Raw genomic sequence first — 27,595 nt, 5'->3', positions numbered from 1 at the left:
GTTGGCAAACATTTATCAGAAGAATGAGAACTTTGTGTGAATTGTCTCACTGAAATAGATCTATGACTAGAAGGCAAATTTATATCTTCTCTCAGTAATTGTAAAGGTTCTGTTGATAAACTTTTATCAGAAGAGTGAAAAATTTGTGTGCATTCTCTCACTGAAATAGGTCCATTGATAGAGTACATTTTTTTAACTTTTCTCAGCCAGCTTGAGTCAGAGGAATCAGAAAATTGCCTGGATTCTGTTGGATAAAATGGAAGCAAGAAAGATGAAACTTCTGTGCTTACATTTAATGAACTTGGGTAATATATATCAGGAATATGTGTGTGTTTACTAAGTGAGTTAATAATAAAATTGAAGTTGTGTTCTATTGATTCCTTTGATAAAAGTGGATCTGGGAAGGATATAAATTTTTCTGGTATTACTATTGATGAACTTAAGACAAAAATAAAAGAAACTTGTGTAGACTTGGCAAATATAAGGCCACCATAAGTAGAGGGAACTGTAGCAGCTTCTGTTGGCGAATTAGTTTCAGAGAAAGTACAAACGTTTCTATATTCTTGTGATGAAACTGCAACTTGAAAAGATGGGAGTTCCTGTGTATATGTGTCTGATGAACTTTGATCAGAAAATGAAGGAAATCGAATAAGCTTTATGCTTAAAATAGCAACAAAATCCAAGGGGAACTTAGATTCTCTTGATAAAAGTGGACCTGGCAAAGCTATAACTGCTTTGTGTGGAGATGATGGACCTATATCAGAAAAGAAACATACTTGCATCAGTTTGTTCACAGCAGTAGTATGGTAGGTTGAGAGAAAGTGTATGTCTTCTTTTGATGATTTTGACTCAGAGAAATAAAGAATTTGTATGGATTTGTTTGATGAAAGTGGAACTGAGAAAGATTGAACTTCCATGCATTCACTTGATGTTGAGTCAAAAAATGAAAGACATTGTGTGGATTGTGTCATTGAAATTCCGCTAGAGGAAGAAGAAAATTTTATAGATTTACTTTTAGAAAATATAGCAGCAGAAAAAGGAACTTGCACTGATTTGCTTTCTAAAAGTATTCTAGCTGCAATGGGATATTGTATAAATTTTCCTGATTGACTTGAGCTGAATGCACACAGAACTTCTGCAAAGTCATTCACTAAATGTATTTCACATATAGAGGGAATTTGGATAGCTTTATTTGAAAAAAAAATCTCAACACGAGGAACCTGCATGCCTTTGTTTTCTGAAATTAGGTTATATGAAAAATGAGCTCCTATGGATTCTTTTGATAAAATTGGAAAAGAGGGAGGATGATCCTTTTTTATTTTTGACCCTGAATTTAATCTTAGCAAAGATGGACTCTCTGTGTATTCTTTGACTAAACTTGAAATCAAGAAAGATACTTGCAAAGATTTGCTTATTGCAATAGATCCCAAAGAAGGAACATCTATGGGTTCCCTTGATGAACTTGAGTCAGGGGGAAAGGGACTTATAAATTTACTTGCTGGAACAGAATCTGAGAAAGAATGGAATTGTATAGATTTACTTGCAGATATTAGAAGTTTTGTGGATTCCTTTGATGAGCTCAGTGCAGAGAAAGAGGGAACTTCAGCTATTGGTGCACTTGGACCTGAAAAAGAGGGAAAATGCACAGATTTGTTTGTGAGTGAATTTGATTTGGAAGAGAAAGGGAGAATCTGTATGATTTTATTTGATTTACTTGGCCCTGAGAAAGAGGGAAGTTGCACAGATTCGTTCAGGGCAAGTAGGCCTGAAGGTCTCTCTTCTTCCATGGATTTAATCATCGAACTTAAATTGGATGGAAGAGGATTTCCTGAGACTTCTCTTGAGATGGCTGGGCCTGAGATAGAAGGAAATTGCACAGATTTGGTCAGCAAATGTGGGCTTGAAGGTGTGGCATCTTCCATATATTGAGTCATTGAACTTAAATTGGATGGAGGAGGATTTCCTGAGACTTCTGTTGAGATAGCCGGGCCTGAGATAGAAGGAAATTGCACAGATTTGGTCAGCAAACTTGGGCTTGGAGGTGTGGCATCTTCCATAGATTGAGTCATTAAACTTACATTGGATGGAGGAGGATTTCCTGAATCTTCTGTTGAGGCAGCCAAGCCTGAGACAGAAGGAAATTGCACAGATTTGGTCAGCAAACGTGGACCTGAAGGTGGGGCATCTTCCACAGATTGAGTCATTGGATTGAAATTGGATGGAGGAGGGTTTCCTGAGATGTCTGTTGAGGTAGCCGGGCCTGAGATAGAAGGAAATTGCACAAATTTGGTCAGCAAACTTGGGCTTGGAGGTGTGGCGTCTTCTATAGATTGAGTCATTGAACTGAAATTGGATGGAAGAGGATTTCCTGGGACTTCTGTTGAGGTAACTGAGCCTGAGATAGAAGGAAACTGTATAACTTTGGTCAGTGAAAATGGGCCTAAAGATGTGGCATCTTCCATAGATTGAGTCATTGAATTGGATTTGGATGGAAGATGATTACCTGGGACTTCTGTTGAGTTAACTGTGTCTGAGAGAGAAGGAAATTGCACAGATTTGGTCAGCAAACTTGGGCTTGAATGTATGGTACCTTCAGTAGATTGAATCAATGGACTTAAATTGGATAAAGGAGGACTTTTTGAGACCTCTGTTAGTGTTGTCAGGACAGAAGAATGGGGAGATTGTGAAAATGAGACAAGGTCAAGTAAGCCAAAAGGTGTGGCAATTTCAGTAGATTGAAATGATGTGTTTAAAATGGATAAATGAGGATCTTCCAAGATTTCTCTTGGAACACTTGGGGCAGAAGTAAATAGAGATTGTGTAGATGTGAAAGGTACTGCTTCTATGAATACAGGTGTGGTCAGGTCAATTAAGTGTAAAGGTATAGCAATTTCAGTGGAATGAGTCAATGAACTTAAATTGGATGGATGAGAGTTTTCTGTGATTACCCTTGGTGTAGTTGGGACAGAGGAAATTAGAGATTGCATAGATAAGGTAAAGCGTAAAGGTGGAGCAATTTCAGTGGAATGAGTCAACAAACCGAAACTGGATAGAGGACGATTTTCTCTGAATTCTGTTGGTGTAGATCTTCGTGGAACTGGGGCAGAGGAACGTGGAGATTGCACAGATGAAGTCACGTTAAATAAGTCAAAAGGTGTGGTATCATCCATAGATTGTGGTATTGAACTGAAATTGGATAGAAGATTTTCTGGGACTTCTGTAGGTGTAGCCGTGCCTGAGATAGAAGGAAATTGCACAGATTTGGACCGTACAAGAGGGCCTGAAATTGTGGCATCTTCAGTGGATTGATTTTCTGAGACTTCTATTGGTGTGGCTGGGCCTGAGATGAAAGGAAATTGAATAGATTTGGTTAATGCATGGGGGCCTGAAAGTATGGTATCTTCCATGAATTGATTTTCTGGGACTTCAGTTGCTATACCTTGTGTAGGTAGGACAGAGGAAGACGGAGATTGCACTGCTATTATTAGGTCAACTGGACCAAAATGTGTGGTATCTGCCATAGGTTGACGCAATGAACTAAAATGGGATGGTAGGTTTTCTGTAACTTCTGGTGTAGTCCTTCGGGTAGCTGGGACAGAGGAAAGTGGAGATTTCACAGATCTAGATAGGTCAACTGGACCAAAAGGTGTGGCATCTATCATAGTTTGACGCACTGAACCATAATGGGATGGTGGAATTTCTGAGACTGCTGCTGTAGGTCTTCGTGTAGCTGGGACAGAGGGAGATGGAGGGTTCACAGATGTAATCAGGTTAAATAAGCCATAAGGTGTGGCATCTACCATAGATTGACGCACTGAACTGAAATTGGATGGTGGAAGATTTTCTGGGATTTCGGCTGATGCACCTCTGCTTGATAAAGAAGGAAATTGTATACCCTTGCTCAGGGTAAGTATGCCTGTGGTGTCTTCCATCAGCTGATTTTCTGGGATATCTGTTGGCATAGCCATGCCGGAGATAGAAGGAAATTGAACAGATTTAGTCAGTGCAAGAAGGTCTGCATATGCAGCATCTTCCATGGCTTGATTTTCTGGAATGTCTGGTGTAGCCCTACGTGTACCTGGGACCGAGGAAGGTGGAGATTTCACAGATGTAGTTAGGTCAAGTGAGCCAAAAGGTGTGGCAGCTATCATAGATTGACGCACTGAACCATAATGGGATGGTGATAGACTTTCTGTGGGTTCTGGTGTAGTCCTTCGTGTAGCTGGGAGTGAGGGAGGTGGAGATTTCACAGATGAAGTTCGGTCAAATGAGGTATAAGGTGTGGCAGCTATCATAGATTGACGCACTGAACCAAAATGGGATGGAGGAAAATTTTCTGTGACTTCTGGTGTGATTCTTCGTGAAGCCGGGACAGAGGAAAGTGGAGATTTCACAGATGAAGTTCGGTCAAATGAGCTATAAGGTGTGGCATCTATCATAGGTGGACGCATTGAACCATAATGGGATGGCGATAGACTTTCTGTGGGTTCTGGTGTAGCCCTTCGTGTAGCCGGGACTGAGGAAGGTGGAGATTTCACAGATGAAGTTCGGTCAAATGAGCTATAAGGTGTGGCATCTATCATAGGTGGACGCATTGAACCATAATGGGATGGCGATAGACTTTCTGTGGGTTCTGGTGTAGCCCTTCGTGTAGCTGGGACTGAGGGAGGTGGAGATTTCACAGATGAAGTTCGGTCAAATGAGCTATAAGGTGTGGCATCTATCATAGGTGGACGCATTGAACTATAATGGGATGGTGGAAGACTCTCTGGGATTTCGGCTGATGCACCTCTGCTTGATATAGAAGGAAACTGGATACCCTTGGTCAGCGCAAGTAGGCTTGCAGGGATGGTATCTTCCATAGGCTGATTTTCTGGGACTTCTGTTGGCATAGGCGTGCCTGAGATAGAAGGAAATTGAACAGATTTAGTCAGAGCTAGAATGTCTGCATATGCGGCATCTTCCATGGCTTGATTTTCTGGAATGTCTGGTGTAGCCCTACGTGTACCTGGGATCGAGGAAGGTGGAGATTTCACAGATGTAGTCACATCAAGTGAACCAAAAGGCATGGCAGCTATCATAGATTGACGCACTGAACCATAATGGGATGGCAATAGACTTTCTGTGGGTTCTGGTGTAGTCCTTCGTGTAGCCAGGACTGAGGGAGGTGGAGATTTCACAGTTCGATCAAGTGAGCCAAAAGGTGTGGCAGGTACCATAGATTGACGCATTGAACCAAAATGGGATGGTGATAGACTTTCTGTGGGTTCTGGTGTAGTCCTTCGTGTAGCTGGGACCGAGGGAGGTGGAGATTTCACAGTTCGATCAACTGAGCCAAAAGGTGTGGCAGGTACTATAGATTGGCGCACTGAACCAAAATGGGATGGAGGAAAATTTTCTGGGATTTCTGGTGTAGTTCTTCGTGTAGCTGGCATTGAGGGAGGTGGAGATTTCACAGATGAAGTTCGGTCAAATGAGCTATAAGGTGTGGCATCTATCATAGGTGGACGCATTGAACTATAATGGGATGGTGGAAGACTCTCTGGGATTTCGGCTGATGCACCTCTGCTTGATATAGAAGGAAACTGTATACCCTTGGTTAGGGCAAGTACTCCTGCAGGTGTGGTGTCTTCCACAGGCTGATTTTCTGGCCCTTCTGTTGGCATACCTGAGATAGAAGGGAATTGAACAGATTTAGTCAGAGCTAGAATGTCTGCATATGCGGCATCTTCCATGGCTTGATTTTCTGGAATGTCTGGTGTAGCCCTACGTGTACCTGGGACTGAGGAAGGTGGAGATTTCACAGATGTAGTTAGGTCCAGTGAGCCAAAAGGCGTGGCAGCTATCATAGACTGACGCACTGAACCAAAATCTGTGGCTTCTGGTGTAGCCCTTCGTGTAGATGGGACTGAGGGAGGTGGAGATTTCACAGTTCGATCAAGTGAGCCAAAAGGTGTGGCAGGTACCATAGACTGACGCACAGAACCAAAATGGGATGGTGGAAGACTTTCTTCTGGTGTGATTCTTCGTGTAGGCGGGACAGAGGAAAGTGGAGATTTCAGAGTTAAGTCAAGTGAGCCATAAGGTGTGACATCTATCATAGGTGGGCGCATTGAACTGAAATGGGATGGTGGAAGACTTTCTGGGGCTTCTGATAATGTGCCTCTGCTTGAGAGAGAAGGAAATTGTATGGCCTTGTTCAGCTCAAGTAGGCCCGTGGTATCTTCCAGAGATTGATTTTCTGGGACTTCTGTTAGCATAGCCATGCCTGAGATAGAAGGAAATTGAATAGATTTAGTCAGTGCAAGAAGGCCTGGAAATGAGGAATCTTCCATGACTTGATTTTCTGGAATTTCTGGTGTAGCCCTACGTGTACCTGGGACCGAGGAAGGTGGAGATTTCACAGATGTAGTCACATCAAGTGAGCCAAAAGGCATGGCAGCTATCATAGATTGACGTACTGAACCATAATGGGATGGCGGAAGACTTTCTGTGGGTTCTGGTGTAGTCCTTCGTGTGGCCGGGACTGAGAGAGGTGGAGATTTCAGAGATGTAGTTCGGTCAATTGAGCCAAAAGGTGTGGCAGGTACCATAGATTGACGCATTGAACTGAAATGGGATGGTGGAAGACTTTCTATGGGTTCTGGTGTAGTCCTTCGTGTAGCTGGGACCGAGGGAGGTGGAGATTTCACAGATGAAGTTCGGTCAAATGAGGTATAAGGTGTGGCAGCTATCATAGATTGACGCACTGAACCAAAATGGGTTGGTGGAATACTTTCTGTGATTTCTGGTGTGGCCCTGCGTGTAGCTGGTTCTGAGGGAGGTGGAGATTTCACAGATGTAGTTAGGTCAAGTGAACCATAAGGTGTAGTATCTATCATAGTTTGACGCATTGAACTGAAATGGGATGGTGGAAGACTTTCTGGGACTTCTGGTGTAGTCCTTCTTGTAGCTGGGCCTGAGGGAGGTGGAGATATCACACTTGTAGTTAGGTCAAGTGAGCCGTAAGGTGTGGTATCTAGTACAGATTGACGCATTGAACTAAAATGGGATGGAGGAACACTTTCTGTGGCTTCTGGTGTAGTTCTCCGTGTAGCTGGGAGCGAGAGAGGTGGAGATTTCAGAGTTGAAGATCGGTCACATGTGCTGAAAGGTGTGGTATCTATAGTTTGACGCAGTGAACTGAAATGGGATGGAGGAAGACTTTCTGGTGGTATAATTGTGCCTGAGGTAGAAGGGAATTGCACAGATTTGGACAGTACAAGTTGGCACGAAGGTGCAGCATCTGTGATATCTGGTGACGTAGTTCTGCTTGAGAAGGGAGGAAATTGTATAGACTTGCTTTGTACAAGTAGGCCTGAAGGTGTGCTGTCTTCTGTTGTAACCATGCACGAGTTAGAAGGAAATTGCATAGCCTTGGTCAGTTTGGTGTCTTTTGCTGTAAGCATGCCTGATTCAGAAGGACATTGCACAGATTTTGTCCGTGACAAGAAGGCTGAATCGTCTGTTGTTGTAGCTATGCATGATAGAGAAGGGAATTGCACAGATTTGGTCAGTGCAGAGTCAGATGCATCTATGCATTCTATTGCTGTATTTGTGCATGAGACAGAAGGAAATTGTACAGATTTGGTCAGTTTAAAATGGTCTGAAGTATCCAAAGCATCTGTTGAAGAAATTGTGTATGAGACATTAGGAAATTGCAAACATTTGGTCAGGATATCTTCATTTTCTGTTTCTGTTGGGGAAGTTGTACCCGAGATAGGAGGGCATTGCACAGATTTGGTCCCAAAACGGATGCTTGAACGTTTGGTACCTACAAATTCTCTTGATGTAGTGCATGAGACAGAAGGAAATTGCACAGATATGCTCACTGATGGTTGTTTGGGACAAATATTGGCGTCGTCTGAGCTGGAGGTAGAGAGACATTTTGTGGATTCACTAACTGAACTTGTGCTGGATGAAGGAGGAAATTCCGTCAGTTCTCCTCCTGAACTTAGATCTGAATATGAGGAAACTTGCACAGATTTGTCTATTGAGCATGGTTCTAAGAAAGATGATCCTTGTGTCAATGCACTTGATGAACCTGGGTCAGAGAAATATGAAATTTGCAAGGATTCACTTGGAGAAGCTGGAGTAGGGCACCGTTGTTTTTGAAGCTTTTCTTCTGGTACTTTTGGGGAAGGTGGTGGAGGTGGTGGGGGAGGAGGTGGAGGAGGTGGTGGGGGAGGAGGAGTAGTAGTGCAAGGAGGTGGGCGGGTTACAGGACTTCCTAAAGCTCTTAGTTTAAAGAACGTGTAGCCCTTAATTAGGGAGACTGATTTTTTTTCTTCATTTTTGTCAGAAGGATTTTTCTCAATCTGGATCTGCAATTGGTTTTCCACATTCTCAGTTTGTTTAGGCTCCTTGACTTCAGAAGACCGGAAATACACATTCTATAAAGCCAACCAGAAATGAGAGGTATTAATCTCCCCATAGTCACTTCTTGTAAAAATCATCCTTCCCACAGTTCCTCCTCAAAGCTATCTATCTCTTTCGAAACATTCCCAGCCTTCTCTAAATTGCTTCCTTATCTTCATTAAATCTTCCTTTCTTCCCCTTGGTACTGGGACATCTTTACTTCCACTCTGATCATATTCCACCCTAGGATAAGTACAGTGCTCAATAGAGAATTTAGGAAGTGACAATTATGTACTTCTTATTAGCAAAAAAAAAAAAAAATTAAATATAGTAAAGTAGAATAGTTCAACCCTGTTCTCTTAAATAGCTTACACTTACTTTAGATTCATCCAAAGGAAGAACTGACTACCTCTCCCTTCACTAAGGCAAAAATTGTTTACAATTTCTAATTCTTGGTTCTACCCACCAAAATGTATCTTAAGGCTATATTAGAGAATGATACATAATTTCTTCAGGAGAATGTGCTGTTTCTTTGGGTTTAATATGTATCTTTAAACAAAGCAATAAATAAGCCAAAATCAAATAGCTGGTATTCATTATTTATATTTTTTTCCTGTGGCAACCTTAGATGGGATTCCATACTTTATAGTCATACTATTGAATGTCTTAGAAGGATAGAATTTTGAACTTATGAACGACTCATTGGATGGGTAGCTGCCCTAATTTGGAATTAAGCACAACTCTTCCAGTCCCCTAATTTTTTTCAGAAGACACAAATGACCCAGCTTTTCAAAGCATGTACCAATGGTATTTCATCTACAGCAATTTTTGCCATGCTGGAAAAGGTTCAGCAAGGACCCCTGGGAAGTTGAGCCATCTTGGAACTGGTCCAGCTCAGGGTACAGAAGGTCACTGAGGGATGAATTCCTTGGTCAAGGCTCATGTCAGAACACTTTCTCATTTCCCTTTCAACTTCTTTCCCACTAATTATCTTTTGAAAATATGGTGATCTTATGTATATAGAATAATTGAATCCTTATGTAGTAATTCTGAATGTTCAGTTAACATTTCATAAAAGCACTCATAAACATATCCAAGAATTTCAAGGGGAGTGCTAGATTTTTCCTTTCCCTCAAAGATCAAGGTTACAGTAATATTAGATATTCATATTTTCTCTTGTATTTTCTTGGGCACTTTGCTAAGACTATACTGCGTGTTTTCACATACAAAAAAGACAAAACTCTCTGAAGTATGTGTTACAAAGAACATTCACTCTCTTCTCATGCACCCAAGTTGCATATGGAATGCAGACTCAGACAATTTAAATATGTAATGTCCACAGTCATAAAACCAGTGGTTGTTGATTCTAAGCCATGACTCTCTTAATGCCAAGCTCAGGCCTAAAACCATAGGGGTCTAGTGGCAATTAGGGATGTGGGCTCTGGGTCCAGAAAAAAAAAAGCACAAAAGGAGAAGAAATCTTTCTGAAAGTTGGAAGAAACAGCCTTCTTTGAGCTCCAGATAGCGGACATTTCTTCCAGGTGGAAAATGTCCTACTACTTCCTTACTAATATAACTTCCCCCCTGCTATCTCCTCAAAGGATTCCTGTGCTTCATTCCATTCCCTCAAATCAGTCACCTTCCAAGATGTCACAGCCTGTCTTGATTCTCTCAGTGATGTGGAACATGCCTCATCTGCAGAGCTTTCCCCTGTTCTTTTACACTTCAAGGCTAAGACTATTGCAGCAATGGAGAATTGGATGATGATTAGGATCAGCAAGACAGACAGGATACCCTGCAAGAGACAGAGGTGAACAAAGAATGAAGTTGTCCAAATTTGAGAGGGCTTGAGATGATGGGCAGAACCTGAATGATGTCAAGAGAGTCATGAAGTAGGACAGTCACCTCCCCCCTCGCTTTCACTTGCTTCTACAGTCATGGGATATGAGCGCATTGCAGATGGAGTATCAAAGCGTCATCACTGCAAAAACAATGACTTGGCATTCGTGTAGCATTTTTAAGGTTTATAGAGCTCTTAACATTTATTATTTCAGTGAATCTACAACCTATATTGTGAGGGTAGACACCATTTTATAAATGAAGAAACTGAGGATGAGAGAGGTTAAGTGACTCGTTTTAAGACTTTTAAAAAATTAAGACATAGTTTGAAGTGTCCAAGGCAGGGTTTGAGCTCAGCTCCTTACATTCCACCACTTGGGTGCCTCTAAGTCAATTTATTTTATGGACCCATTTGGTGAAATCCTATAGACTCCTCAGAATAATGTTTTTACATGCATAAAATAAAATACATAATTTTAAAGAGGAAACCAATTATTTTGAAATATGTATGGTTACATAAATATATGTATATATTATAAAAATTTGATAGAACTCTAAGTGTCTTTGCCATCAGGTAAAATTCAAATGTTCACCATTGCAAAGGAAATGCCATGAGTGCCTTTGGTCCCTTTGTTCTCAAACTCATTCTGAAGTTGAAGTTCATGACTGTATTCCTATAGAGCTTGTCTTGGTTCTGGGAATAGCTATGAATGAGACATGAGAATTGTGGGAATTCTTGTTCTGAACTGGAATTCTGATATGAAATCTAGGTCAGAAGGTGAGCAGGAAAGGAATGGAAATATTTGGGAATTGAAGACAAGATCTCTTGCTATTTTGGCTTTGCAGATAATTGTTTAAGCTTCTCTGGAAACTCTGGCCATATAGAGCAATAAACTAAGGCCTGTTTCTTTCACATTTCCTTGTACTAGTGAAAATTCCTATTTGGCATATACTAACAGAGAATAATAGATCTGGAAAAAATTGAGACTCTGGGAGCCCATCTCACAAGGCAGTGAATTTCATTATTATTCAGTTCTAATAATAATGACTTCTTTCTTTTATAAATCCAAAATCTACTTATTGAATCCTATTGGCTCTAATCTCTTCCAGGTGAGAACCATTCAGGCAATCTGAAGAAAGCCATCATAGGTTCACCTAGTTTATGGTTTTTTTTCCTGTACAGATAAGCATCAATTTTTTTCACAATTTTTTTTTTTTCATATTAGATGGTTTTGGTTATCTCATTGTCTTGGTCCTTCAGTTTCTGAATTAACTCTACTTTGTCAGTGACTCTCTTAAAATGTAATGTTCATCTGTAACACCATTCTCTTGATATGATTTATATGCTGACCAGGATCTTTCCTTTTTCTAGACTGTCTGAAATTCTATCAATGACCACTTAAGACCATGCTTGATCTTTTGACATCAGCATTTCTTTTTCTAACTCATTTGGAGATTACAAAGAATCAAAATCTCTTAGTCTTTGTTATGTAAGAAATACAGGCAGATCATCCCCAGAAAAATCTTAGTGCAGTAGATTTTTTAAAACGTGACTTTAAATAGATTCTTAAAATTTGGTCCAATAGATTTTGTAATTAAATTGCCTTCATTTCCAAGTATGTCCCTTCCCTTCTCTCCCTTTCTCCAAAGAGCCATCCCTTAAAGCAAAGAAATAACAGCATAGAAAAAAAGACATTTCCCCTAAACTAACCAGCATATTAATCAAGTGTGACAACATATGAGATGTTCCATGCCATAGTCTTTTCTCTTTGCAGATGAGAAAGGGAAATTCCTTTAGGGGTCAAGCTTGGCAATTATTATTATTCAAGGTTATATAGACTTTCCATTTTGATTCTTGTTAAACTTCACATGATGTGATTTGGCTTCCTTGTCAAATTCTCTTTCAGGTTATTTGAATACAATTATTAGTCAATTTGTCCCTGACCAATCTCTGAGAGACCTGCATTTCAGAGAAATGTCCATTTAATCTAAACTTTCTTTCCTGTCTCCCAGCTAGTTCCCAAATTTCGCAAACACAGAATAGGGACTAAAATTTTGATTTCATTGGTATAAGGATCTCTCCCAGGTGAGGAGATTCTCTCTAAACAATACCGGTGGGCAGTTTTGTTGTAACCTATAGTTTTAGAGAGTTGTTTAGAGCAGGGCTTCTTAGAAGACTTTTTTCACTCATGACCACTTTTTGCTCAAGAAATTTTTATATGACCCTAGGCATGTGGGCATGTAAATGGGTATATAAATCAAACAAAATTTACTGATAATAAATCATAAATTCATGACCCCCACATCCAGGTACAAGGACCAGTATGGGGTCATGAACCAGAGAAACTGTGGTTTAAGTGAATGAATCAGGCATAGCCCAAGGATTGGGATAAAGTCACTGAAGCAACAATCCAAACTCTTAATATCTATGACCCATGGATTTAGAATTGAAACCAATCTAAGTTCATCCCCAAATCCTATGTAACACTTCAGCCCATAAGCCATGTGGATAGTACTGGTCTTCCTTAGATAGTTCCGTGATAATTCCTCTCCCCCTACTTCATCCCAGCAATTAATGTTGGGGAAAGGTTACCTTATGAAGAGTCATTGTAGAGAGATTAGCATGAAAGGCTTAGAATCAGGAAGACCTGCTTCAGAAATTGTCTCTTACTCATAGAAGTCCTCTTTATTTGGGATTAATCAGGCTTTTCATAGAAGTCACAGAATGAGTGAGATTAAAGTAGTTTCCCAGACTAAATCAGGAGACTGAGGACCTTTGGTTCTTCTCTGGTAAATTTTGTTTGACCAGCCACAGAAATGAATTATTGAACTGAACAACATATAGCTTTTTGCTACATCGCTACGTTGTTTAATGGAGAAAAGTTACAACTTTTTTCAGTCACACTGGGGGTCAGTGAGAATGGAGGAAACTGGCATCTCTCAGTAGATATTGAGATGCCTTAGTTTCTGTCCTTCCAATCCAAAAAGTTAAGGCTGAGAAATTATGATCCATGGGAAGAATCATGAAGTTTAGTGGCAATTAGAGCTCCAGAGGGCTTTATTTAATTTTAGGGAGTAGGTAGAATAGAGAGTTAAGAGGCATTTCTGAGTAAGTAAAAACAATGATTCAAGGATTTAGGAGCTAGAAATAATCTTAGAGGAAGTATGGCATAATCAATGCATTGTGAGGTTTGAAATGAGGGACACCCAACTCTGAGACACTTCCTTGCTCTAGGACCCCAGGCAAGTCAATGAACATCTCTATATCTCATTTTCTCATATGTAAAAGGTAAATACTAGCATCTACTTTACGTGAGATTATCAGGAGGTTCCAATGTAATGATGTAAGTAAACCACAGCTGTGTTGTTAATACAATGTAGTGCAAGTTCTTGAGTTTACAAATGGAAAATGAGACCAAGGGAAGGGACTTGTCAGGACACAGGGATCATCAGACTAGGCTTTTGCATCCATTCTCTTATTTGTTTCTCCCATGTGTCCATAATTTCAACAGTGGGGATATTGTTATCCTCATTTTATAGATTTAAAAGGGGTCTGACCACAGTTATGAAGCCAGAATTGAAGTTGCAGGCCGCTACCCAGGGCTCCTCCGATGTCTAGAAACATCCAGGTCTTTGTTAGTCATTAAGTAATACTCATTTGAAACCTGTACCATTTACATTATAGTCTTTACAGTATTTACTCTCAGAAGTAACTTCAAAATTTTTTTGCTGACCTAGGCCATCTCATCAACTTCCTCACTTTGCTTAGGAAAACACTATTTTGTAGAGGTGCTTCAGAGCTAGCCTCCAGTCTTTCCCAACTGGAAATCTATCCATTGCCTGTTCTTCCCTCATCCTCATGGAGTATCTTGTCTTATTGACTCTCTCCTGGATCATTAAAATGGCTCCCTCACTGGATCTGCTTCATCTTCTCTAAAGTTGCCTTCATCATCTTCCTTTACCCCCCCAGTGTGATGATTGTGCTCCCTGTTAAAAACCTTCAGTGGCTTCCATTTATGTGCAAGATAAAATGTTGTATCCAGCTCTCCATGACCCTATTTAGGGCTTTCTTGGCAGGGATACTGCAGTGATTTACCATTCCCTTCTCCAGCTCATTTTGCAGATGCAGATGAGGCAAGAAGGATGGTGACTGGCTGCCCAGAGTCACACAGCTGGTGTGTGTCTGAGGCTGGGTTTAGTCTCAGAAACAGTCTAGCTAACTCCAGGCCTGGCACTCTGGGCACTAGGGAGTCTCCTCACGGCCCAAGGATAGAACAACCCCTTCTCCCCCTCCCTGTCTCCCCTTACATTGCCAGCCCAATTTCACAGTACTTCCCTTCACTCATTTTTGTGTTCCAGCCCAAATGGCCCACCTATTGTTTTCTGAACTCGTACCTTTGCTGCCTCCCATGCCTGGATGCTTCTTGTCACTCTCCCCCCCCCCCGAAAATCCCTCACTTCCCTTCAGGGACTATCTTTTCTGGGAAGTCCTTCCTGATTCTCCCAGAGATAGCTGTTTCTCTCCCTCCTCAAATGGCCACGTCTCTCTCAGTTGAGGAGAAGCAACTTGAGAGCAGGGATTCTTTTGTCTTTCTGTTTCCAGGACCTTATATATAGTGTTTGTTAGATTGTATTGGAAAGAAAGAACAGCAAGAATAATCACCAGTGTTTCTATGGCTCTTTAAGGATCTCAGCATTGTATATTGTCCCATTTGAACTTCATTATCACCCTATAAGCTAGGTGCTATGATTATCCTCATTGGCAGATAAAAGAAACGAAGGCTGATTAAGGTGAAATGCTTCTCTTACACGTCTGAGGCAGGTCTTCCTGATCCAACAGTCTATCCATGTTATTACCTAGCTGCCTCAGAGTACACTCTGAATTGCTGGAGTGTTAGGTCAGTTACATTTTATTCTATGGTGTGGAACATCTATCCTGGGCCTGAGTCAGGAATCATCTTCCTGAGTCCAAATCCAGCCTCAGATACTTACTGTATAAGCAAGTCCCTTTACTTTGTTTGCCTCACTTTCCTTATCTGCCAAATGAAATGGAAAAGGAAATGGCAAACCATACTAAAAGGGGTCACATGGAGTTGGACATGATTGAAAAACTACCGAAAACCTATGGCATAATAATAATATAAATCAAAGAGATTTCAACATATGGAATAAAATTACTTACATGAAGGAGGATTTCACTCATGATACATATGCTGCCTGCTGAAGGGCGAACACATTGGAGAAACTGGTGGACAGATAAGCTGTAGAAGAGGACGCCAATCCCAGATGCAGAGACCATGGCACTGAGAACATCCATGTAAAGACTCATGTGATCCTGAAAGAGAATAATTACAGATGCTTAGCTATTGGTTCTTTCCCATGCAGCTGGGCTTTCACAGTGCTTGATGGGAGAGAGCTCCTAAAACACTGTCCTGCTGCCCAAGAATGGCAGTGATAGGAAGGTGACTGACTCACTGGGAGAGGCAGCACAAGGGCCCAAGGCAGGCCCCCAACCCTCTCTCCCCCCTTGACTCCAGGTGCCTTTAGGCCAAGTTCTTAGATTAAAGAGCTTGTAATGGTACTATGGGAGACTGCTCCACCTCCAGTAGGCTGAGCCAATGGGGACTTACCACTGGGTTTCACAGAAACCCCTGAAATAATAGTATTTTTTTTGACAGAATAATGTTAGAGGCAGGGAGCAGGAAACATATAACTCTGACTGGACTACAGGATAGACATGCCTAGGATGGAGCTGATACCAGTTCTGTGGGTAGTTAAACTTTCACATATAGTATTCTGGGAGTGGGGGCTAAACTAATCAAACCTGATCTCATTGTCTTACAGCTTAATTAACCCATCTTTACAAAATAACAGTGAATTGGTCCCAGATCTGACCTTAGATATTTGGCAAAGATAGAAACAAATCTACTGGGGAAAGTGGAAGAGGCAAGGGATTAAACATTTAATATAATAATGTAATTAATATAAATATTAATATAATAATTTAATATGTTGCTATATACCATATTAAGTGCTTTATAAATATTATTTCATCTTGACCTCACAACAATGCTGGGAGATAGATGGTATTATTATACCCATTTTATAGTTGAAGAAACTGAGGTAAACAGGTGAAGTGAGTTTCCTAGGGTCCTATAACTAATGTGTCTGAAATCAGATTTGATTCTCGACCCAGCTCTTTATCTATTGTCCCACCTAATAGTACTTCTAGAAATAGAGTAGGTGAGAATAGAAGAAGATGGATGGAGGTAGAGAAATAAGAATGCATAAGTGGTACCAAGGCTAATGCTCTACAATATATCTATCCTATCTTGAAAAATTCCTCCTTTTCTCACTCCCAGATAACCTTTGTTATCATTGAATGTCTTCTCTCCAGTCTGCTCTGCTTTTCTAGATATATCCTTTATTTATTCCAAATATATGTTTTTAAGATGGCCTACAGATATCTGTGCCTACCTAGATATGGGTGACCCCAAATAGGTCCTATGTACCCCAGTGGTTTTTGTATTTATTTTGTACAGTAATCAACTTAATTTCAAAACCTGAGATATTTTTATAATAATTTTTCAGATGGAGGCTTTTTTGATTAGTTCTTGGAGAGTGAGGAATGTCTCTGCCTAATATTAAGAGTAGGCATGGAAAATCCATGTATGGATTTAAGAGTGGGAGAAAATTCAAGAACATAGTGGACATTTGGAGCTTTCTGAAAGGCTATGTAGCTACATAGAAAGAGACACATGGGGGAAAATAAAGGCCCTTACTACCTCCTACTCCAATCCCTAATGTAACAAAATATTAGACTTTTGAGGTCCAGGGACTCTTATTTTTGTTCCTATCCCCCCCTCAGTGAGCACAATGCCTTGCAAATAGTAGACATTGTGATAATTTTTTGTAGATTGACTTGGATTTTTCTGACTATATTTAGTGCATCTTTGATCTCTGGGCAAAAAAAAAAAAGTGAATAATAGGAACAAAAGATTTAAAGCTAGTAAGGACCTTAGAGAATTTCTAATCCACTGCCTTCAATTTAGATGATGACAAAACTGAGGGGGAAATGTGACAAGTACCAAGCAATTATACATTATACCTAATATTAGAACAGCTTGCATTCAGTAGGCCAATTTGTTAACTGTATTTCCTCATTGCCACAGAGAAAGATTAATTTTTCTTCTTCAATTTTTTTCACCATAAAATGAGCCTATATACCCAAAGTGGGACCTGTATCTTGTAGGAAAATTTAGTCTTAGACTGAAGACAAGTCTAAAATTACTCTGGAATGAAATGGAATAAATATTTATTAAGCATGTACTGTATTGTCAGGCTAAATATGTTACAGCTACAGACTCATCTCTTTGAGCTCTAACAGCTCTGTCAGCAAGCATCTGCCCAAATTCCTAGGGATTAAAAAATAATCTGGCCACAAAGAAATCAATGCTCTACTGTTTTCCTTTTATAAGATTTTCATTGGGATCTCTTTTCATAGACTGGATTTCCTGAAGGCAAATGTTAAGGGCTTACTAAACACTCTTCTTGGAAATCTTTAACTAATGGCTACATAATCCCTGGGGTATAGGTTGGCCAAGATGACCTAGGAAATCCCTTCCTACTTTCAAATTCTGTGGTTCTATGGGACACTATTGGGCAGTAGAGAAGATAAGTCACATTGGTAAATAAGAAAGACATGATTTTTGATTTGATGTGCTATAGAAACAATTTTGTTGCTGGCGATTTGGGTACAAATTTCATATGAACAAAAACATATACATAATTTGAATCAAGTCTTTTCTTACCTGACTTTCATATTTCACAACATTAAGAATGGTAAAGACTCCTGTAATGGTGTACTGTGAAGAAGAAAGTAAATTTGTTAGTGAATGCCGGTAGCCACCAGAGGCTACAAATCTATTGATTTATATCTTCACCAGACTCTCAGGACATCAGCAGAGGAGCTCAAAGCAGCAAAGGGATGCCATAGTGGATCAAAAGGGAGGAGGGTACAATGTAAGTCACAATATTATAGGGGCAAAAGAGAAATCCAGAGTTTCAGATTCATTTCAAATGAGAGAGATCTCTTTCAGTTGAAGGAATTAGAAAAGTTTGGAGAAGATACTTCAAACCTGGTACAGAGAGGGACAATGATCATATGAAAGGATCTGATGACAATGGGATATAATGGAGAGTAGTAGTCCACTTGTCTGAGAATTAGAAGTTGGGTCAAGAATAGTAGTATGCTTTGAGGCAGAAAAGATATGTGAGAATCAGAGTGGGAAGGGCTTGCAATACCAGGAGAAGTAGGAGTTAGCTTATTTAACTAGGAATTGGCAAGACCATGAAGGTCTCTGTGTAAAGTAGGGGAGAGATCAAGTTGGTGCCTTCAGAACACTAACACATAGGAAAATGTGAACAGAGCAGAAATGGGAAAGGAAGGCAGCCATCCAGTCTCATTCTTCTCAATGTTGGCTTCCAAGTGGTTACATCTGGTTACATTCTTTATCCAGTTTTTGAAGGGGAAGGAAAACTAAGGGGAATCCCTTAGACAGTCTCCTGTGAAGTCTAGCTTATACCTTGATTTAGAGGAGGCTTCTGCTGTTATGGCAGATTCCAAGATTGCTGGAAAACTGGACAGGAGACTGGGCAAAGAATACAAGCTAGACACCCCTCACTTATCCTAATTGCTATCCTATTGGTACCCAGTATCAGGAGATAGGCAGGCTTTCATCTTTTCATAATCCTTTGCAAAATTGGACAAGCTTAGCATCTTATATGGATAGAATCAGGTTCCTGGGCCCTACTAGAAATTTCAAAATAGTTTTTTTCAACTAAAATTATTTTGTTCACTATACTCACACATGCTCCTGTCCAGAATGGATACCTGGTGATAAAGAAACGAGGGATACTTGACTTTGGAAGGCCAATTTTGTTGGTATTGGAAAACAAAAAGGCTCCAAATGAAGTGATGATTAGACCTATCAGGATCTGGAGAACCTGTGTAAAAAAATAGAAAATTTGAAAATGGGTGCAAGAGTAGATTGCTTTTTAAACAAATTATTCTTTCATAAGTGGAACTGGTGGGGAGGCCATAATGAACGAGACCATATTATCCACCAGTCTTTTATCCTTTTTTTTCAATCAAGTTCTTACCCTCGTTAGAAATGATAATACCTGATCTCAGATGGATAAAGCTGCCAGGGCATGGGGCAAAGAGAGTCCCACCTTGAATTGACAATTCTTTTCAGTGAAAGACAACAAACACTGAGTACTTAGTATATGCAAGATACCATATTCAATTCTGGAGGTGCAAAAACAGGAAAAAGAAACTGTCCCTGCCTAAAAGGTGTTTACATGCTACTATAAATGGTAATATCATAAGTAAAGTGCTGGGCCTGGACTCAGGAAGACCTGAGTTCAAGTACAGTTTCAAATATTTATTAATTTGTGGTCCTGGGTAAATAACTTAATCTCAGCCTCAGTTTTCTCATCTGCAGAATGGGGATTCCCAGAATTGTGATGAGGTTCAAATAAGATAGTATTTTTAAAGTACAATGTTTTGTTACATTACAGGTGCTTAATAAATGTTCCTTCTCTTCCCCTCCATATTTAATAGATACAACATTAACATAAGTAATTAAATACAAATTAATGAAAAAGTAATTTTTAGGAGTACACTAATAATGTTTTTTTTTAATTTTATATATATATATATATATTTTATAATATTATCCCTTGTATTCATTTTTCCAAATTACCCCCCCTCCCTCTATTCCCTCCCCCCAATGACAGGCAATACCATACATTTTACATGTGTTACAATATAGTCTAGGTACAATACATGTGTGCGAATATCATTTTCTTGTTGCACAATAAACATTAGAATCCGAAGGTACATGCAACCTGGGCAGACAGATATTAGTGCTAACAATTTTCATTCCCCTTCCAGTGTTTCTTCTCTGGGTGTAGCTACCTCTGTCCATCATTGATCAACTGGAAGTGAGTTGGATCTTCTTTATGTTGAAGATTTCCACTTCCATCAGAATACATCCTCATACAGTATTCTTGTTGAAGTGTACAGCGATCTTCTGGTTCTGCTCATTTCACTCAGCATCAGTTGATGTAAGTCTCTCCAAACCTCTCTGTATTCCTCCTGCTGGTCATTTCTTACCGAGCAATAATATTCCATAACCTTCATATACCACAATTTACCCAACCATTCTCCAACTGATGGACATCCATTCATCTTCCAGTTTCTAGCTACAACAAAAAGAGCTGCCACAAACATTTTGGCAAATATATGTCTCTTTCCGCTCTTTAGTATTTCTTTGGGATATAATCCCAGTAGTAGCGCTGCTGGGTCAAAGGGTATGCACAGTTTGATAACTTTTTGGGCATAATTCCAGATTGCTCTCCAGAATGGCTGGATTCTTTCACAACTCCACCAGCAATGTATTAGTGTCCCAATTTCCCCACATCCCCTCCAACATTTGTCATTATTTGTTCCTGTCATCTTAGCCAATCTGACAGGTTACACTAATAATGTTGGGGAGAGGGGAATCAAGGAAAACCTTTTGGAGGAATTGGCATGTAAGCTGCTCTTTAAAGGAAGCTAAGGATTTTACTCTAACATGAAAAAGCAGGGGTCCAGGGATGACCTGTTCTAAGCAATGGAAGTGGGATAGGGAATGATGCATCCAGAGAACTGAGAGAAAAGTAGTTTGATCAGAATGAACTGTGTATGAAGACAAACTATAAAACAAGAGTAGTGTGGCTGAGCAATATTAGAGGCTTTCAGTGCCAGTTCAAGTAGTTTGTATTTTATTGTAGGCAATAAGGAATAATGGAAAATTTTTAAAGTAAGGCAGTCAAAAATGTGTTATCAAAATAAGGCTCATTTCTAGATGGAATCACATTTGATAATCACTTAACAATATAATTTGATTAAGGAAAGATATCTTACAGGGAGTAGGACAGCCAGCTTTCAGGATAGAAATAAAATAATACAGGACTAAGATGGCAGATTGGCACAGTCACCCAACATTCCCCTCCAACAACGTTAAAATAATTCCTCAAATCAATTATGGGATAGTAATGCCAACAAAAGGTCAGGGTGAGAAAAATTTCCAGCCTAAGAAAACTTAGAAGGTCAGCAGGTGAGGTCTGTGACATCAGGCTGGTGGCCTGACTGAAGTTCACACATGAAGTATTGGCAACAGAGGCTGAGTAGCAGCCACAGCAGAAACTTCAGGCACTTTTAGTCCAGAGTCAGTAAGGAGGACAGAAAACTGATCAGAAAGAGATTACAGAAAATGCTTTGCTGGCCACTGGGTATAGCTGGCACCAATTGGCAATTCTACCAATAATACTCAGTTTTAAGTTGCAGTTCCAGATTGGGAGACAGGTTCTAGTAGTCAGTCACAATGGAGCAGAGGTCTTGGTCATAGTTCCAGAGCAAAGAGAAACCACCGCTTGTGGTTCAGGGGACTAGGAGAACAATGACCATATCTCACCCAGGATCTACCTACTTTGAAAGCGCCAAAAACCTGTAGATCACTAGAATTAGCTCTGAAAATAGCACAGAAAAACCTGAAGCTTGGGAGAGTACCTCCCCATCCACTGGGCTGCAGAGTCCCACTTTAACATATAGTAAGTACAAAGTCAAAAGGTTGGCTGTAAAACTTTTAACATAAAGTTCAAAGTTAAAGAAAAATGGACTAGAAAAATGAATGAACAAAGAAATTAACTATAAAAAATTCTTGTGATGGGAGGGAAAATCAAAGTAGAAGCTCAGGAGAAGAGGACAGTATGAAAACAACTACAAACAAACCCTTAAAGAAAAATGCTAACTAGAGTTAAACATAACAAGAATTCCTGGTACATTAAAGAAAGAAATAAGAGTCATAGAAAAAAATTGGAAGTGATGCAAGAAAATTATTAAAAGAGAATTAATGGTTGGTAAAAGAGGTACAAAATACTAAATAAAATAATACATTAAAACCAGAATTGGGTCAGGTGGTAAAAGAAGCACAAAAATTCATCCAAGAGAAGAACTCCTTAAAAGTAGAATAGACCAACTGGAAAAAGAAGTACAAAAGCTCACTGAAGAAAATAATTCATTAAAAATTAGAATTGGACAAATAGAAACTAATGACTATGATATAAGCATTAAAAACAATAAAGCATTATAGATTTAGAAGATAAAACTGGAAAGATGAAAGAGATCTCAAAATGAACCCCTTCCCCCCCAGGAATATCATAGCCAAATTCCAGAGCTCCCAGGTCAAAGAAAAAAAATACTTTACACAGCCAGAAAGAAAGAAATCAAATATGGAGTCACAGTCAGGATCACAAAAGATTTAGCAGTTTCCACATTAAAAGAACAGAAGGCTTGGAATACAATATTCTGAAAGGCAAAGGAGCTAGGACTGAAACCAAGAACCACTTTCCCAGCAAAATTGAGTGTAATCTTATGAAGGGGAAAATGGATATTTAACGAAATAGAGGATTTTCAAGCATTCCTATAAGACCACCAATACTGAATAGAAAATTTGACCTTCAAATACAAGAACAGCATAAATAGAAAACTTAAAAGAGAAATCATAAGGAACTCAATAAAATTAAACTGATGATGCATATAATTCTTTGGAACTCTGTCATTAAAAAAAACACTTAAAAAGTTTACATAGACATAGGATATGGATGTGAGTTGATTATATTGGAATGATCTCAAAAAAATGAAGAGGTGAGAAAGAGGAATGCACTGGGAGAAGGGGGAAGGAAGAAAGATATAATGGGGGAAATTTTCTCACATAAAAGAAGAGCACAAGGAAGAGCTTTTATAATGAAGAGGAAAATAATGGGACAATGGGCAATGTTTGAAGCTTACTCTAGTTGGAATGGATCAAAAAGAGAAGAAAATATATACATTCTTAGTTGTGTATGGAAATGACTTACCAAATAGAGAAATAGGAGAGGAAAGTGATAAAAGAAGGGGTGGAAGGATGTAAAAAGGGAGAGTGATTAAAGGAGTCAGTGGTTAGAGGTAAAACAGGCTTTTGAGGAGAGACAGAGAGCTAGAGGCAGACACAGAGAGACAGAGAGATAGGGAGGGAAACAGAGACAGAGAGAATGTCAAGTAGAAAAAATGGAATGAAGGAAAATACACAGTAATTATATTTGTGAGTATGAATAGGATGAGCTCACCCATAAAATGGAATTAAATAACAGAATGGATAGAATCCATCAATATATTATTTATGAGACATACTTGACATAGAAACATACACACACATAGTTAAAATAAAGGCCTGAAGCAAAAATCTAAACATGCTTCAGCTGAGTAAAGAAAAGCAAGGGTAGCAATCATGATTTCAAGGAAAAAAAAGAAAAAAACTAGAATTAATTAAAAGAGAGAAGGGAAATTACATTATGCTAAAAGGTACCATAGACAATAAAGTAATATAGAAGAAAAGTTTCACAGCAAATTTCTTTAATAAAGGCCTCATTTTTCAAATATATACTGAATATAGAATTGAATCAAATTTATAAAAAGAGATCTATTCTCCAATTGATGAGTAGTCAAAGGCAATTTTCAAAAGAAGAAATCAAGGCTATCTATAATCATTAAAAAGGCCCTAAATTACAACTGAGAAATGCAAATTAAAACAACTCTGAGGTTTCACTTCATGATTATCAGAAATGACTAATGCTAGAGAAGATGAAGAAAAATAGGCACACTAATGAACTCTTGATGGACTAGTAACTGGTCCAACCTATTCTGGAGAAAATTTGGAACTAGGACCAAAGGATTATAAAACTGTACCTATCTTTTGACCCAGCATTATCAGTATTATGTCTGTATCCCAAAAAATTCAAAGAAAAAGGAAAAGGACCTACAGGTACAAAACCATGTATAGCTCCTCTTTTTGTGGTAGCAAGGAGTTGGAAATTGAAGGGATGCCCATCAATTGGGGAATAGCTGAACAAATTATGGCGTACAATTGGGGTAGACTACTGTTGTACTTTAAGAAATGATGAAGTTTCAGATGTCTGGTTTACAGGAGCCAGCTGACAATAGCTGCTGGAGATCCAACCCATTTTTTTTCCCTGAGGCTGGGGTTAAGTGGCTTGCCCAGGGTCACACAGCTAGGAAGTATATATATATATATATATATATATATATATATATATATATATATATATATATATATTTTTTTTTTTTTTTTTGGAGGGAAGTTGGGGTTAAGTGACTTGTCCAGGGTCACACAGCTATGCAGTGATAAGTATCTGAGATCAGATTTGAACTCAGGTCCTCCTGACTTCAGGGCTGATACTCTATCTACTGTGCCACCTAGCTGCCCCCCTAGCTGTCCCCTGGAGATCCAATCCAGACCTGCAGAATGGATCTCCTCTTGTGAGAGGATGATACAAGGAGACTGAGAGGCAGTCTCTTACTGAGATGCTGTTGCGTTATGTGACCTCTCCTCTTCCCTCTGCCTCCAATTTATCTCATTCCTAGTCAGCAATACCTGTGTCAACAAAGGCTGCCTTGCAACTCTTTCAGATGTTATGGTCCACAGCTGTGGAGGCTTATCACAGATGGTTTCAGAAAAGCATATCAGGACCCATATAAACTGATGCAAAGTGAGAACCCTGAAATAGTGTATAGATAGTCACAGCAATGTTATAATGATGACCAACTGTGACATATTTGACTACTTTTATCAATGCAATGATCCTACACAATTCCAAAGTACTTATGATATAAAAATGCTGTTCATCTCCAGAATTGATATACTGAGTGCAAATGGAAGTATAATTTTCTTACTTTATTTTTCTTATTTTTTTTAAATAAAAAAATATGTTTTATATTCTGTAATTGGTATCATTGCTTACCTTCTCAGAGAATGGGAGAGAAGTGGGAGGGAGAGAATTTGGAATTCAGAATTTAAAAAAAAAATGTTAAAAATAAATAATTAAAATGTAAAAAAGAATGAATATTAAGCACTCCCAAAAATAAAATTAAAAAAATCATTAGGAAAAAATAATGAGGACTTGACCTTTTTTAGGGATGTGTAGAAGAGACCTAAATGATAAGATGAATTAAGAAATGACAATACTTGGTGGATGATCAGTTCCTTTTATCTCTCTCTTTCTCTCCCCACTATGACCAGCCTTCCCTTAATTTTAGTTTTTTCCTCAAGCTAAGATTATAGAAACGTTCATGAATCATTTTCCATTTCCAACAGCAAAGATTGTGGGAGAGGGAGGAGGAAACAAGCAGAGCAGAGAGATAGGATCCTCTGATTCTTCTTTCTGCATAATGTTGCTGAGAGTAAACTCATGTATTCCCTGGTTTTAACATTTAAAATACCTTTTCTAAAAGCCAAATAGTCCTTTGAAACAGTGGAGTGTTTTGTTTGTCATCCTATAATTAGTTGGTTTACCAGTGTGGACTGGCCAATTCCCACTAGGGAAATAGGATTATCTCCTCCCCCTTTCTGAATTCCGAATAATTCTGAAGAACATCCTTATTACTGCATATCATCCAGTCAGTGGCCAAATTTGTCATTCCTATCCTCATGATATCTTTTATGCATTCTTTCTTCTCTCCTCTCACACAGCACCAATCTAGTTCAGGCCCTCTCACCTGGACCATTTCAATGAGCTCTTTTTGAGTCATCATACCTTGTTTCTCCCTACTTCCCTCTATCTTCCCTGCTTTCATTTAGTTGCCAAAGTAATTTTTGTAAATTGAGGGTCTAATCATATCACTCCCTGCCTAATAAATGTGAATGAACCCCCATTAATTTTGGGTAAAAAAGGAGGTTTTTTTTTTTTTTTAATTAAAATACTCCTCAACAGGGCCCCTTCCTTCCGTAACAGTCTTGGTATACATGTTTTTCTCTCTATATATTATATAATCCAGGCACAATGACCTGCTTAAATTGTTCCTTACACACCTTCCAATATTTATTTGCAGTGGCTTTCTCTCCTTCTTAAATGTTTTCCCACTTCATCTCTATCCTATGGAATCCCTGGCTTCCTTTGAAACTCAGCTAAAATTCAGCCTTCTCCCTGAAGCTGCTATTGCCCTCCTTCTCCTGGAGTTCTTGTATTTTGTAAATACTTAAGAGAGAGAGAGATACACTATCTTCCTCATTAAAATTTATGTTTCTCAGGGGAGAAACTTTAGATTTTGTATTCCCAGCACTTTGGTAAGTAGTAGGTACTTAATAAATACCTGTGAACTGATTGTATAATTTCCCTTTCTTCCAATAAAAGGCTCAGGATTTAAGGTAGGGTCTCTATCTAGTATACCTCAGTGCCTCCTTGTACAGAGACAACCATGATCTTCTGTTAGAGCTCTCACCTATTTTTATAAAATCTGTCCTCATGTAAGAAAGAGGTGGTCTTCAAAACTCTGGGCAGAGGTTTTGGTTTGGGGATTTTTTTTTACCATAACCTTTTTGTTTTTAATCATCTTGTATGTCAACAACACAAGCTAATTTTTTTTTAGTCAGTTAAGTGTCCAGTAGAAATGAAATTAAGGTTAGAAAACAGAAGATCAGGGTTTAGATGTCTCATGGATAGTGTACAAGGAAACTTAAAACTGTTATACTTAGTCCCTTCTCTGTGATCCTGTTGCCTGCCAGTCTGAATCCCCAATCTGCAAAGAGTAAAAGGAATGATCAGCTTCTTCTGTGTAAGGAACAGATGTGACCTACCCCCATCATCTTTGGCTTCCCTTTAAGCAGACTTGGCACAAAATCTTGACATTTGTGAGGAGCTGCCATCATTTTTAGCTTCCCTTTACGGCGAGGATTTAGAAACCTCTTCATCTTTTCTTTGGGCCTTGGCTTTGCCTCCATGATGTTGGAATTCATTCTGGGGCAGAGATCTGCTCAGAATCGAAGCAGATGAGCCTCGCCATCCACGTCACATTCTGCTTCTCCTCTGGGCTGCTCGGCTAGTCCTCTGTTTTCTATTGGAATCTTAAAATCATAGAATCCTGGAGTCATAGAGTCATGGAACTCGAGTCATAGAACTCGAGAGTCATAGAGCCATGGACTTGGGAGAGACCTCCAGGCTCCATCTCTTGACAGTTGATTATTTTTCTATCTTATGAATTTGACTGTTATAAAGAACACTAATATTTCTATAGAAAAAGAACACCAATGAGAATTGAATGTGAATCTATGAGCTTCTGATATTTGGGGTTTGATATTTTTTTAAAGTGCATATTAAAGTTAACTGGGAAAGAAATGTGTCACAAAAGCCAAGAGAAGTGAGTGTGAAGGAAAAGAGCCTGGTCAATAATATCAAAGATTACAGGGAGGTAAAGAAG

The 27,595-nt window shown here is 39.1% G+C and overlaps 2 protein-coding genes across 13 annotated transcripts in view; one reads left to right on the top strand and one right to left on the bottom strand.

The window, feature by feature from the left end:
• LOC141546740 (membrane-spanning 4-domains subfamily A member 6D-like) overlaps positions 1 to 27,595 on the top strand; it is a 276,103-nt gene that overhangs the window by 187,912 nt on the left and 60,596 nt on the right. For 2 of the 12 annotated variants that reach the window (XM_074274757.1, XM_074274764.1), the window contains exon 2: positions 8,345 to 8,457. The exons of 8 other annotated variants lie outside the window; for them this stretch is intronic. The gene's annotated coding sequence lies outside the window, so the exon portion shown is untranslated. Of the gene's footprint in view, positions 1 to 8,305; positions 8,458 to 27,595 lie in introns of those variants that run through there. 2 more of the 12 variants (XM_074274756.1, XM_074274758.1) reach the window with 2 other exon arrangements.
• LOC141546739 (uncharacterized) lies at positions 1,686 to 27,228 on the bottom strand. Its single transcript, XM_074274750.1, has 11 exons — positions 26,976 to 27,228; positions 19,105 to 19,242; positions 18,048 to 18,101; positions 15,419 to 15,571; positions 10,037 to 10,192; positions 5,777 to 8,432; positions 5,009 to 5,668; positions 3,440 to 4,900; positions 3,041 to 3,340; positions 2,079 to 2,260; positions 1,686 to 1,990 (listed from the first exon to the last, which is right to left on the bottom strand). Exons 1-11 carry the CDS (start codon positions 27,132 to 27,134, stop codon positions 1,940 to 1,942), a joined length of 5,970 nt encoding a protein of 1,989 aa, XP_074130851.1. The 5' UTR covers positions 27,135 to 27,228; the 3' UTR covers positions 1,686 to 1,939.

This window comes from Sminthopsis crassicaudata, chromosome 6 (assembly GCF_048593235.1).
Source record: "Sminthopsis crassicaudata isolate SCR6 chromosome 6, ASM4859323v1, whole genome shotgun sequence".
In the NCBI taxonomy this organism is placed as follows: domain Eukaryota; kingdom Metazoa; phylum Chordata; class Mammalia; order Dasyuromorphia; family Dasyuridae; genus Sminthopsis; species Sminthopsis crassicaudata.
This window is presented reverse-complemented; position numbering and strand designations above follow the sequence as displayed.

Excerpts from the sequence above, each read along its gene's own strand:
- LOC141546739 (XM_074274750.1), bottom strand. The coding sequence starts at position 27,134 with ATGAATTCCAACATCATGGAGGCAAAGCCAAGGCCCAAAGAAAAGATG. Across the intron at positions 18,102-19,104 it reads CATTCTGGACAGGAGCATGT|TACACCATTACAGGAGTCTT; the intron begins GTGAGTATAGTG and ends TCTTCTTCACAG. Across the intron at positions 8,433-10,036 it reads AGGCTGTGACATCTTGGAAG|AATGTGTATTTCCGGTCTTC; the intron begins GTGACTGATTTG and ends TTGGCTTTATAG.